The 14,855-nt window shown below is 50.1% G+C and overlaps 1 protein-coding gene across 1 annotated transcript in view; it reads right to left on the bottom strand.

The window, feature by feature from the left end:
* Window positions 1-8,033, bottom strand: part of tmed10 (transmembrane p24 trafficking protein 10) — a 28,443-nt gene extending 20,410 nt beyond the window's left edge. The window contains exon 1 of the mRNA XM_059954924.1: window positions 7,790-8,033. Coding sequence (XP_059810907.1) covers window positions 7,790-7,978 — 189 coding nt within the window. The 5' untranslated portion in view covers window positions 7,979-8,033. The remainder of the gene's footprint in view (window positions 1-7,789) is intronic.
* Between the last annotated feature and the right edge of the window lie 6,822 nt (window positions 8,034-14,855).

Below are 14,855 nucleotides of genomic sequence, written 5' to 3'. Positions count from 1 at the left end.
CGGGCCGAGACCCTTGGTGTGTTCCACCAGCATTTTGTGTGTGTTGCCTGAATTTCCAGCATCTGCAGATTTGCTCGTGTGAACACTGCCTCACCACTGTTTTTCCACTACTTAGTTAATTTGACATTTGAAATATAAATATTAATGACATTTCTCAGAGTACTGCTGCCAATAACATATTTCACAACACGTGCCAGTGATATTAAACGTGATTCAGCACACCCGCCGCTCTACCTTTAGTTTGTTCTGCCAATTCACCAAACAAGTCGACAGGCTCAAGAGGCAAGGCCCGCTCTTCACAAAACCACACTGACCATTCCTAATCAGATTATGCTTGACCAAATGCTCGTAAATCCGTCTAGGGAATGCGCTCCACCAGTTTGCCCGCCACTCACTGGTCTGTCATTCCCAGGATTATCCGTTACCTTTCTTGAACAAAGGAATAACAATTGCCTCCCCCAAACATCTGGTATTACCCCTTGGCCAGTGAGATCGCAAAGATTGTCAGCAGTGCAGCGAACTCTTCTCCCACTTCCTGGGGATTTATCTAGAAGTCCCAACACTGCGTCTTTCATGATCTCGACATGTTTTCGCACATTAGCCTGTTCTGTACCGACCTCACATTTGTCAAGTTCACCTTTACTAGGAAACCCTGACGTGCTCCCTCCATGTTTCCTTTGTGCATTTGCTCCCAACTTCCTGAAAATTTCCCTTCCTGGACCACCTGCTCCTGCAGTTTCCAGCCTTTTGTATGCCCGTGGGACCCCGCTCTACTCCTCCCTCTCCAACAAGGTCAGGGAATTGTGTCATTGTCTCACCCATCGAGGGACCTGGTGCTGAACATCCTCGAAACCACTGACTTCAGGAGAAATGTATCTCCCCTCCACCCACAAAACAACTCTCTCAGTTTGCACCGTTTCTCTTTCTGTCCACCATCTGTCACTGCAAACACCTTGAATCAATTTTTACACTACAGTTTACATTGTCAATCCATGCTGGGAGTTATGTAAATTTCACTACATAGCCAAAATTTAACCTTCAACCTTATTTTTTATGTAATCATTTCATTTTTTGTTACAAATACAGTACTTTGCAAACATCTTAGGCATATACAGTGGCATGCAAACGTTCGAGCCCCTTGGTCAAAAATTTCTGTTACTGTGAATAGTTAAGTGAGTAGATGAACTGATCTCCAAAAGTCATAAAGTTAAAGATGAAATATTCTTTTCAACATTTTAAGCAAGATTAGTGTATTATTTTCGTTTTGTACAATTTTAGAGTGGAAAAAAAAGAAAGGAGCACCATGCAGAAGTTTGGGCACCCCAAGAAATTTGAGCTCTCGGATAACTTTTACCAAGGTCTCAGACCTTACGTAGCTTGTTAGGGCTATGGCTTGTTCAGTCACCGTTAGGAAAGGCCAGGTGATGCAAATTTCAAAGCTTTATAAATACTCCTCAAACCTTGTCTCAACAACCAGCAGCCATGGGCTCCTCTAAGCAGCTGCCCAGCACTCCTTAAATTAAAATAAATGATGCCCACAAAGCAGGAGAAGGCTATTAGAAGATAGCAAGGCATTCTCAGGTAGCTGTTTCCTCAGTTCGTAATGCAATTAAGAAATGGTAGTTAACAGGAACGGTGGAGGTCAAGTTGAGGTCTGGAAGACCAAGAAAATTTTCCAAGAGAACTGCTCATAGGATTGCTTGAAAGGCAAATCAAAACCACTGTTTGACTGTAAAGAACCTTCAGGAAGATTTAGCGGACTCTGGAGTGGTGGTGCACTGTTCTACTGTGCAGCGACACCTGCACAAATATGACCTTCATGGAAGAGTCATCAGAAGAAAACCTTTCCTGCATCCTCACCACAAAAATCAGCATCACAAGTTTGCAAAGGAACATCTAAACAAGCCTTATGCATTTTGGAAACAAGTCCTGTGGACTGATGAAGTTAAAATAGAACACCTCTCCAACTGTTAAGCACGGGGGTGGACCGATCATGCTTTGGGCTTGTGTTGCAGCCAGTGGCACGGGGAACATTTCACTGGTAGAGGGAAGAATGAATTCAATTAAATACCAGCAAATTCTGGAAGCAAACATCACACCGTCTGTAAAAAAGCTGAAGGTGGAAAGAGGATGGCTTCTACAACAGGATAATGATCCTAAACACACCTCAAAATCCACAATGGACTACCTCAAGAGGCACAAGCTGGAGGTTTTGCCATGGCCCTCACAGTCCCCCGACCTAAACATCATCGAAAATCTGTGGATAGACCTCAAAAAGAGCAGTACGTGCAAGACAGTCCAAGAATCTCACAGAACTAGAAGTCTTTTGCGAGGAAGAATGGGCGAAAACCCCCAAACGAGAATTGAAAGACTCTTAGCTGGCTACAGAAAGCGTTTACAAGCTGTGATACTTGCCAAAGGGGGTGTTACTGAGTACTGACCATGCAGGGTGCCCAAACTTCTGCTTCGGGCCCTTTTCCTTTTTTGTTATTTTGAAACTGTAAAAGACGGAAATAAAAAAGTAACCTTGCTTAAAACATTAAAGAAATGTGTCATCTTTGACTTTATGCCTTTTGGAAATCAGGTCATCTTTTACTCGCTTAGCTATTCACAGTAACAGAGATTTTGACCAGGGGTGCCCAGACTTTTGCATGCCACTGTATAGAACATCAGGGTGCCCGAGACTTCACACAGGCCATATTTGTCAATGTGGAGCAGACAGAAAGTTTGTAAATCTGGTGGAAACAAAGGATGTTGGGAATGACATGGGAGGGGTGACAGGGGCTGGGAGTGGAGTACCATGGGGGGGTGGCGCTGGTGTAATATACATAGAACCAAAGGGCCTGTATTGCACGGTAGGTTTTCAGTGTTTCTGGAACAGGCCATTCGGCCCACAACATAATGCCAAACCAGCTAAAGAGCAAATCAAAAATTAATCTTACACCACGCCCATATCCCTCCACCTTCTTTCCAACCACTTACATATCCAAACGTCTTTTAAAAACCTCTAATGCATTTGCCTCTACCACACCGGGTATCCACAACTCTGAGTAAAAAAAGTCATAAGATTCAGATCAATTGGTGGTTCTGTCTCCCCTCCCTACTCTCAGTTCACAACAGACACCCAGTATCAGAATCAGGTTTATCACTCACACGACATGAAATCTTTTCCCGTGGCAGTGCTGTGCACTCTAGTTATACTTACCCAAGACTTTTCGATACAAGTTGATCACTGATGACACGTTTTGAGGAAAGGGATTGATGGGGTTTGAGGAGGATTTTATTTCAAATGGAGAAGGGTTGAAACCTGCTCAACTATTGGAGGAGGCAGTCAACATGTCACAGGCCAAAGGGCTCGTGTCCCTATGGAACGATACTTATGGCTGAGAAAAGTAAATACATTTAGCAGTCAGTCCACCTTCGGACCCCTCTTCTCCCATTACGAACACGTTCCCTTCCTCGATTCAGCTTGACATCTGAGACTTAGACAGACTTCTGTGGTGGGGAGTATATTGACTGACTGCATCAGAACCTGGTACAGGAACACCAATCCCCTTGAACAGAAACTCCTGCAAAAAGCAATGGGTACGGCCCAGACCATCACTGAGCACATCTACACGGGGTGCAGCATCCATCACCAGGGACCCCAACCACCCAGGTCATGCTCTCTTCTCACTGCCGCCATTAGGAACGTGGTACAGGAGCCTCAGGGCTCACACCACCAGTTTTCAGAACAGTTATCACCCCTCAACCATCAGGCTCCTGAACCAGTGAGGATAACCTCAACTCTGAACTGATTCCATCGGGAAGGAGGTACAGGAGCCTCAGGTCCCACACCACCACGTTCAGGAACAGTTATTACCCCTCAACCATCAGGCTCCTGAACCAGAGGGGATAACCTCAACTCTGAACTGATTCCATCAAGAAGGAGGTACAGGAGCCTCAGGTCCCACACCACCAAGTTCAGGAACAGTTATTACCCCTCAACCATCAGGCTCCTGAACCAGTGAGGATAACCTCAACTCTGAACTGATTCCATCGGGAAGGAGGTACAGGAGCCTCTGGTCCCACACCACCAGTTTTCAGAACAGTTATCACCCCTGAACCATCAGGCGCCTGAACCAGAGGGGATAACCTCAACTCTGAACTGATTCCATCGGGAAGGAGGTACAGGAGCCTCAGGGCTCACACCACCAGGTTCAGGAACAGTTATTACCCCTCAACCATCAGGCTCCTGAACCAGTGAGGATAACCTCAACTCTGAACTGATTCCATCAAGAAGGAGGTACAGGAGCCTCAGGTCCCACACCACCAGGTTCAGGAACAGTTATTACCCCTCAACCATCAGGCGCCTGAACCAGTGAGGATAACCTCAACTCTGAACTGATTCCATCGGGAAGGAGGTACAGGAGCCTCAGGTCCCACACCACCAGGTTCAGGAACAGTTATTACCCCTCAACCATCAGGCTCCTGAACCAGTGAGGATAACCTCAACTCTGAACTGATTCCATCGGGAAGGAGGTACAGGAGCCTCAGGACCCACACCACCAGGTTCAGGAACAGTTATTACCCCTCAACCATCAGGCTCCTGAACCAGTGAGGATAACCTCAACTCTGAACTGATTCCATCGGGAAGGAGGTACAGGAGCCTCAGGGCTCACACCACCAGGTTCAGGAACAGTTATTACCCCTCAACCATCAGGCTCCTGAACCAGTGAGGATAACCTCAACTCTGAACTGATTCCATCAAGAAGGAGGTACAGGAGCCTCAGGACCCACACCACCAGGTTCAGGAACAGTTATTACCCCTCAACCATCAGGCTCCTGAACCAGTGAGCATAACCTCAACTCTGAACTGATTCCATCAGGAAGGAGGTACAGGAGCCTCAGGTCCCACACCACCAGGTTCAGGAACAGTTATTACCCCTCAACCATCAGGCGCCTGAACCAGTGAGCATAACCTCAACTCTGAACTGATTCCATCGGGAAGGAGGTACAGGAGCCTCAGGGCTCACACCACCAGGTTCAGGAACAGTTATCACCCCTCAACCATCAGACGCCTGAACCAGTGAGGATAACCTCAACTCTGAACTGATTCCATCGGGAAGGAGGTACAGGAGCCTCAGGGCTCACACCACCAGGTTCAGGAACAGTTATTACCCCTCAACCATCAGGCTCCTGAACCAGTGAGGATAACCTCAACTCTGAACTGATTCCATCAAGAAGGAGGTACAGGAGCCTCAGGTCCCACACCACCAGGTTCAGGAACAGTTATTACCCCTCAACCATCAGGCTCCTGAACCAGTGAGGATAACCTCAACTCTGAACTGATTCCATCGGGAAGGAGGTACAGGAGCCTCAGATCCCACACCACCAGGTTCAGGAACAGTTATCACCCCTCAACAATCAGACGCCTGAACCAGTGAGGATAACCTCAACTCTGAACTGATTCCATCAAGAAGGAGGTACAGGAGCCTCAGGTCCACACCACCAGGTTCAGGAACAGTTATTACCCCTCAACCATCAGGCTCCTGAACCAGAGGGGAAACTTCACTCGCCCCATCACTGAAATGTTCCCACAACCTATGGGCTCACTCTCAAGGACTCTTCATCTCATGTCCTCAAAATTTACTGCTAATTTTTTTTACCATCTTTTCTTTCATTTGTTTGTTCTTTCAGCTACACTGGTTACCTTCCTAGTTGATTCCATTATGGCCATTGCATTTACTGAGTGTGCCTGTAAAAAAATGAATCTCAGGGTTGTATAAACCCTGAGCGCAGTGTGCAAAAGTCTTGGGCACGTATATACAGCTAGAGTGCCCAGGACCTTTGCACAGGACTGTAGCTTCAGTTCACATTAAGACTGGTTTTTCCTGCGACATACCCATAACTCCAGAATACTCTCTTAACAGTCATACAAGAAATACAAGCTTAACAGTCATCGAGCGAGCTTCTTTGCAATCTACAGGGCTGCAGAAGGCTTAGGAATGAATACACACACTCACACACAGGTACACACACACTCTCTCACACACACACACAGAATATTGGCGCAGACCTGCCCCCACCTTCACTCACTCTCACTCTCACTCACACTCACTCACTCACACTCTGTCACTCACTCTCACTCACTCAGACCGGCGGAGGCGCCCATGAACCGACCCCCCTGCCCCCACCTTCACTCACTCTCACTCACTCACTCACACTCACTCACTCAGACCGGCGGAGGGCCCATGAACCGACCCCCCTGCCCCCACCTTCACTCACTCTCACTCACTCTCACTCACTCTCACTCACTCTCACTCACTCTCACTCACTCAGACCGGCGGAGGGCCCATGAACCGACCCCCCTGCCCCTGCCCCCACCTTCACTCACACTCACTCTCACTCACTCTCACTCACACTCACTCACTCTCACTCACACTCACTCACTCTCACTCACTCAGACCGGCGGAGGGCCCATGAACCGACCCCCCTGCCCCCACCTTCACTCACACTCACTCTCACTCACTCACTCTCACTCACTCAGACCGGCGGAGGGCCCATGAACCGACCCCCCTGCCCCCACCTTCACTCACTCTCACTCACTCTCACTCACTCTCACTCACTCTCACTCACTCAGACCGGCGGAGGGCCCATGAACCGACCCCCCTGCCCCTGCCCCCACCTTCACTCACTCTCACTCACACTCACTCACTCTCACTCACTCAGACCGGCGGAGGGCCCATGAACCGACCCCCCTGCCCCTGCCTTCACTCACTCTCACTCACTCTCACTCACTCAGACCGGCGGAGGGCCTATGAACCGACCCCCCTGCCCCCACCTTCACTCACACTCACTCTCACTCACTCTCACTCACTCTCACTCACTCAGACCGGCGGAGGGCCCATGAACCGACCCCCCTGCCCCCACCTTCACTCACTCTCACTCACTCTCACTCACTCAGACCGGCGGAGGGCCCATGAACCGACCCCCCTGCCCCCACCTTCACTCACACTCTCACTCACTCACTCTCACTCACACTCTGTCACTCACACTCTGTCACTCACTCTCACTCACTCAGACCGGCGGAGGGCCCATGAACCGACCCCCCTGCCCCCACCTTCACTCACACTCACTCTCACTCACTCTCACTCACTCACACTCACTCACTCAGACCGGCGGAGGGCCCATGAACCGACCCCCCTGCCCCCACCTTCACTCACTCTCACTCACTCACTCTCACTCACTCAGACCGGCGGAGGGCCCATGAACCGACCCCCCTGCCCCCACCTTCACTCTCACTCTCACTCACTCAGACCGGCGGAGGGCCCATGAACCGACCCCCCTGCCCCCACCTTCACTCACACTCACTCTCACTCACTCTCACTCACTCACACTCACTCACACTCACTCACTCTCACTCACTCAGACCGGCGGAGGGCCCATGAACCGACCCCCCTGCCCCCACCTTCACTCACTCTCACTCACTCACTCTCACTCACTCTCACTCACTCTCACTCACTCACTCTCACTCACTCTCACTCACTCTCACTCACTCTCACTCACTCTCACTCACTCAGACCGGCGGAGGGCCCATGAACCGACCCCCCTGCCCCCACCTTCACTCACACTCACTCACTCACACTCACTCACTCACACTCACTCACTCAGACCGGCGGAGGGCCCATGAACCGACCCCCCTGCCCCTGCCCCTGCCCCCACCTTCACTCACTCTCACTCACTCACTCAGACCGGCGGAGGGCCCATGAACCGACCCCCCTGCCCCTGCCCCTGCCCCTGCCCCCACCTTCAGGTCGGTGCGGCCGCCCGGCTGCTCGCTCAGCTCGTACTCGCCGGTCACCAGCACGTCCTTGTGGATCTCCTCGCGGAGACACTTCCTGGAGTTGGAGGGCAGGTGGAAGGAGATGGCGCGGGCGCCGAGCACCAGGCCGAGGAGCAGCAGCGGGACGGCGGGCGGCGGCGGCGGCGGCGGCATGACGGGGCGCTCCGGACTCGGACTCGGACTCGGCTTCCGGCTTCGTGGGCCGCCGGCGGACGTGGCGCCGTCCCATTGGACGTCGCGCCCCGCCGCCTCCGGGCACGCCGGGATTCCGGAGGACCAGCGGCTGAGGCGATGGCCGGTCCGCCGAGTCCCAACGACCGCCAACAGCCGTGGGAACAGACATTGGGTTTGTTAGAAGCTGAGGCATATGGACAGGATGTCTTGGGATTCTGCTTGCAAAGGCCTCTTTAAACCATCAGAGCCCATAGAGCCTGCTCCGCCATTCATCATGGCTGATAGCCCATTCTCCTGCCTTATTGTCTTCCTTTGACACCCTTACTACCAACCTCGGCGAGGACTGTCCCCCCTCTCCCCTTCCCCTGGTCCACAACAACCTGGGGCAATGAATGCCACAGATCCGTCACCCTCCTGGTCTCTGTTCTCAATGGACGCCCCTCTATTCTGAGGCACTCCCCTGTGGTCCTGGACTCTCACCACAGGAAACTTTCCTGTCCATATCCACTCTATCTCGGCTTTCAGTAAGTCAGAGGTTTCAATGGGAACCCCTCTCATTCTAATAAACTCCAGTGGGTACAGATACGAAAAAGTCCTCATATATAAACTCATTCCCAGAAACACTTCCGTGTGTCTCCTCTGGACTCTGACCAATGCCTTATAAAGCCCCATCATTACATCCTTGCTTTAGTATTCCAGACCCCTTAAAATGAATGCTAACACTGTATGTGCCTTCCTCACCACCGACTCAACTTGCAACTTAACTCTTAGAACTCCCAAGTCACTGATTTTTGAATTATTCTCCCCATGTAGAAAATGACCTCACTCCTTCCTCCAAAGTGTATGGCCATACACCCCCCACCCACAATATTGGGCTGCCAATTCTGTCACCCTATTCCCCTTCCCTCTTTCTACATACCCCCTCTCCCCTTCCCCTTTTCTACATAGCCCCTCTCCCCTTACCCTTGTCCCTCCTTTCCCAACACCTCGCCACCACATTCCCTCCTCCCCAGCCCTTCCCCCCCCCCCACCCCACCACTCCCGTGACGCTCCCATGCTTCTCCACTTGAACAGGAACACACTATTAAACGATTGTCGCCCACACCATCGCCAACTTCATCCACTGCCTCAACCACATAATTCTCATACCCCGCACTGCCCGTTTCTACCTCATCCACAAAGCTATCTGTCCTGGTAGACCCGTTTCCTCCTGCTGCTGACCAAGGGAACTCGAGTCTATATTCTCGATTCTAGTTTGGCCTCCTGCCTACATCCATGATACCTCACACACACTCCATCACTTCAATTCCCTGGTCCTGATTGCCCTATGAATGTCCCGTGCCAATGCACTTCCATCCCTGATCAGGAAGACCCTTCACTCCTTTCTGGACAACAGACAGACATATTTTATTGATCCCAAGGGAAAATGGGTTTTGTTACAGTCGCACCAACCAAGAATAGTGTAGAAATACAGCAATATAAAACCATTATTAAATAATAATAAGTAAATTATGCCAAGTGGAAATAAGTCCAGGACCAGCCTTTTGGCTCAGGTTGTCTGACACTCCGATGGACGAGTTGTAAAGTTTGATGGCCACAGGCAGGAATCACTTCCTATGACGCTCAGTGTTGCATCTCGGTGGAATGAGTCTCTGACTGAATGTACTCCTGTGCCTAACCAGTACATTATGCAGTGGATGGGAGACATTGTCCAAGATGGCATGCAACTTGGACAGCATCCTCTTTTCAGACACCACCGTCAGAGAGTCCAGTTCCACCTCCACAACATCACTGGCCTTACGAATGAGTTTGTTGATTCTGTTGGTGTCTGCTACCCTCAGCCTGCTGCCCCAGCACACAACAGCAAACATGATAGCACTGGCCACCACAGACTCGTAGAACATCCTCAGCATCGTCCGGCAGATGTTAAAGGACAGTCTCAGGAAGCAGAGACGGCTCTGACCCTTCTTGTAGACAGCCTCAGTGTTCTTTGACAAGTCCAGTTTATTGTCAATACCTACCCAGTTCCCCTCCACCGTCTGGCAGAACTGGTCTTCATCCTCCACAACCTCTCTTTCCCACCACAGCGGGGTGAAACTGTCCACCAAGCCTACACTGCTTATGCCCCCCAATTTTTTCTCCGCTACATTGACATCTTCATTGCCGCGGTTCCCGAGTTCAAGTGCAATCGCTGTTCAACCATACATAACTACCCATGAATCAAACCAAACGAAGCTGTTACCCTGGGGCCAGGCTAAAAAACATAGTAGTGACAGTCAAACACATCACATAGCACATATGAGATATCACTAAAATATAGGCACACCACAAAAAGTCCCAAGTCCCTGATTCCATGAATGCTGCATAAGTGTGACGTGGCTTGTCTCTTGCCAAATGAACGTTGCCTCCACCTCCAGCTTGGATGCCACCCCGCCTCCTGTACAGTGCGCCCGCTCCAACTCTCTCCTGGGCGGCATCACGACTGGCTCCCCCTCCCGCCGTCTGCCAACGTCACTGAACTGGTCCTCGCAGCATTCCACATTAACGATGTCCAACAGGCTCTGGCAATCACGAGGAAAGTGACTGAGGATCACCGGCTGTCAGACGCCTCTCTGACGCAGGCAGCAGCAGGATCTTGCGATCATAGAAAATACGTTTACAAAAGACGACAACACCCTTGGATGGCCCCTCGGAAGCCGCTGCAACTGAACATACCCCACGCTGAGCTCATCAGCTTCCACCCTTCCATCTCTGACACTTCCCTCCTCTTTCTTGATCTCTTTCTCCGGAGACGGACCATCTACCGAGAAGATTAAGACTTGCTCTTTGTCAAAACACACTGAGAAGTGTCGACTGCCAGAACTGGCACGGTGGGGGCAGCCCGCCAGTGTCAACCCGCTTCTTGCACCGACGCAGTGCGTCACAACTCGCTAAGCCTAACCCGTCCGTCCTTTTACAAACATACCATCTTGACTATTACCTTTTCCACCGTGTCACTTGTGAAAAGGTTACTTGCTTCGCTCCACCTCTGCTGCTTCTCTTCTCAAGGGGAGACTTTCCATCCTAAAATCTCTGAGATGTCCCCTCCTCCCCCCCCCCAAAGAACATGGTTTGCTTTTCACCACCATCCATGCTACATAAAGCCGAAAGTGCAATTTATTATTTTGCTTTGTACAAACCTGCCACCACAGACAACCCTGAGATGCTTCTTCCTGTGGGCATACCCGTATCTCCATTTCCTGCACATGAACGTCCACCCCCAACCTCCTACCATTGATACAGAAACATTAAATATCCAGCACGTCATTCTCCGTAACTTCTGCCATCGCCAACAGGATCCTGCCGCTAAATACCTCCTTCCTTCCCTCCTTTCCCCGGACTACCCGGAACGATCGCTCTCTATGTGACTCCCTGGTCCACTCGTTCCTCCCCAGTGATTTCCCTCCTGACAAATTCTAGACTTCCTCCCTCACCACTATTCAGGGCCCCAAACAGCCCTTCCGAGTGGGGCAGCGTCTCACCTGCAACGCCGAAGACGGCTTTGTTGAGCACCTTCGCTCCGCCCGCTGCAAAAGACGGGACTTTCCGGTGGCTGACCATTTCAACTCAGCTTCCCACTCAGACCTGTCTGTCCCTCCACTGCCACAATGAGGCCAAGTTCAGGTTGGCGGAGCACCATGCCGAGACCCATCTGGGCAGCCTCCAACCTGACTGCATGGACATCGATTTCTCTAGCTAATGGTAATTACTCTCCCTTCAACCCTTCTCACTTTTTCCATTCCCCATCCTGGCTCTCCTCTTTCCCCTTCTCCCTCCTCACCTCTAGCTTCCCCTCTTCCTTCCTTTTCTTCAATGGTCTTCTGAATTCTCCTATTAGATTCCTTCTTCAGCCCTTCACCTCTTCCACCCACCACCTGCCAGCGTCTCACTTCATCCCACCTTCCTTCTCACCTGGACTCACCTATCTCCTTCCCTACCTCCCTTTCTCCATGTGCAGGCTTCCAGTCTGGATGACAGGCTGAAACTGTCCGTTCCCCTTCGTAGATGCCGCTAACAGTAAATCAGATCACGTGGCTGTCCTCCTCCCAACCGCACACAGTCAGAGGCTAAAGAACAAAGCCCGGAGATTTGGACAGCAAGGAGCCGGTCGTGGGAGGCAGAGGACAGGCTAGGTGATTGCTCCGAGTTGGACACCTAAAACTTTGACAAACTTCTGTAGATGTGTAGTGGAGTTGAAGTTGACTGGCTGCATCACAGCCTGGTGTGCAAACACCACTACCCTCGAATGGAAAATCTTGACGGAAAGTAGTGGACCTGGCCCTGTCCTTGATAGATAAAGCCCTTCCCAGCACCGGGCACATCTACATGATACTCTGTCGCAGGAAGGCAGCAGCCATCATCAGGGACCTCCATCACCAAGGCCATTCTTTCTTCTTGCTGCTGCCATCAGGGTACAAGATTCAGGAACAGTTATTACCACTCAACCTATTGAACTTGCCCCATCATTGAAATACCCTCACAAGCAATGGACTCTGTCTACGAAGGTCAGTCACCCGGGTCATTGTATGTCGAGCAGTGGTAAATCAAAGCAACTGGACTGGCTGTGCTGTCCAGACGACGCCTCTCCACTCACCCCAGAAGGTTTCATCAGTTCTAATCCACGGTGGGTTATAAACTCTGTGAGTTGTTGAAAGGTGTAGCAATCACACGAGGGTCGTTAAGAGTCGTGGAGGTACTGAGAGAGTCATTAGTCTTTTATATGCATTGTGAACTGCTGTGGAGGCGCTGGGGTAGAGGTGTTGGGACTGAATTGTGAGTAGCTGATAGTGTCGTACCCCACTCCCCTGTTCAGCGATGAGTTTCCAGTTTGGCAAAGATAGTTTCTTTAACCCCCTATCCTCTTGGATGAGTGGTCAAGTGCCTTTTAGACTACAGCTGCGTGGTAACTTCCATGCTTTTGGTATTTATTGCGTATTTATTTATCGTTATGATTGTTTTCTTTCTTTTTATAGACAGTTTCTTGTCTTTTGCACGCTGTTCTCCATGCTGTTGGTGTGATCTTTCACTGCCTCTGTACGGTTATTGGATGCCCACAAGAAAACAGATCTCTGGCTTGCGTGTGGTGGCATATATGTACTCTGATCATACACGTACTTTCAACCTTGCACTTTGCATTCACAGTTGTCACTCGTGTTTGTTCAATGTGAAGAATTACTTTTTTGACAAGTAACCTTTCAAAAACATCACAATCTAAAGAGAAGTTTCAAATTGAATTAAAGGTATGCAAATTACAAAATAAGGTTTGCAAAGCCGCGTAGTTTCCTGCTGACAGTGACGGCTGGTCCGCGCAGCTGCTAAAACGTTGGAGGGGATGTTGCTGGTGAAGCGACCTGGCTGAGAGCTCGTGCACACTTGATGAACCAACTGACGCTGCAACCATCCTATCTTTCTCTCCTCTTCCCAATGCTCCGTGCTCATCTCCTGGCCCACTGCTTCAGTTCCATATTTATAAACCCTCCCGTGCTCAACTCAATAATCACTCCCAGCAAATTTACGCCCTGGCTCTGATCTCGATACTTGCATCTTTGCTACACTTCAAATCCTAGCCTGGGGTGGGCATTGAACTTAAATCCTCTTTCAGACGGGGCTTCCATTGTTTCCTGTGAAAATGCAGAAACATAGAAATCTGCATCGTGTTACAGGCCCTTCAGCCCACAATGTTGTGCTGACCATGTAACCCACTCTAGAGACTGCCTAGAATTTCTCTACCACATAGCCCTCTATTTTTCTAAGCTCCTTGTACCTATCCAAGGGTCTCTTAAAAGACCCTATCGTATCCGCCTCCACCACCATCGCTGGCAGTGCATTCCACACACCCACCTCTCTCTGTGTGGGAAAACTTGCCCCTGACATCTCCCTTGTGCCTATTTCCAAGCACCCTAAAACTATGCCCTCTCGTGTTAACCATTTCAGCCCTGGGAAAAAGCCTCTGGCTATCCACATGATCAATGCCCCTCATCATCTTATACCCCTCTATCAGGTCACCTCTCATCCTCCGTCGCTCCGAGGAGAAAAGGCCAAGTTCACTCAACCTATTCTCATAAGGCATGCTCCCCAATCCAGGCAACATCCTTGTAAATCTCCTCTGCACCCTTTCTATGGCTTCCACATCCTTCCTGTAGTGAGGCAACCAGAACTGAGCACAGTACTCCAAGTGGGGTCTGACCAGGGTCCTATATAGCTGCAACATTACCTCTTGGCTCCTAAATTCAATGTCACAATTGATGAAGGCCAATACACCGTACACCTTCTTAACCTACAGCACCATACAGGCCCTTTGGCCCACAAAGTTGTGCCGAACATGTCCCTGCCTTAGAAATTACTAGGCTTATTCTCACAAATCAATGAATCTGTTGTAAAAACAAGATCACCTCCCTACTTGTACATAGGTCTTCCCTTTTGCTTGTTTTTTTCTCTCCACTCTTTTCTATAAGTGTATACCCCAGATAAATACTTTGCGGAGATCTTGTGATGTATATGATTATATGATATATATCTTATGGAAATGTTTGTTTGATGAACTTCAATAAAAAAATAAATTACAACTAAAGGAAATGAGCTACGAGGAAGGGAGGAACTGAGAATTACAAATACCCCATCGATGCCGGCCATGACCACGCCCAGCCCTAACAAACCTTGTAGAAGAAATGCCGTTGGTTGAAGGGCCTGTTCCGGTTTTAGATGCCGCTGGTGGAGCACAGCAATTTTTTGCCAAGAGCAAACAAAACAAACAAAACTGCTAACAAGAGAAACTGTGTCGACGCTGGAAAACCCAGCAACACACACAAAACGCTGG

This window comes from Hypanus sabinus, chromosome 31, assembly GCF_030144855.1.
Source record: "Hypanus sabinus isolate sHypSab1 chromosome 31, sHypSab1.hap1, whole genome shotgun sequence".
Taxonomy (NCBI): Eukaryota; Metazoa; Chordata; class Chondrichthyes; order Myliobatiformes; family Dasyatidae; genus Hypanus; species Hypanus sabinus.
Note: the sequence above shows the minus strand (reverse complement) of the source record. Positions and strands in the feature narration are given on the sequence as shown.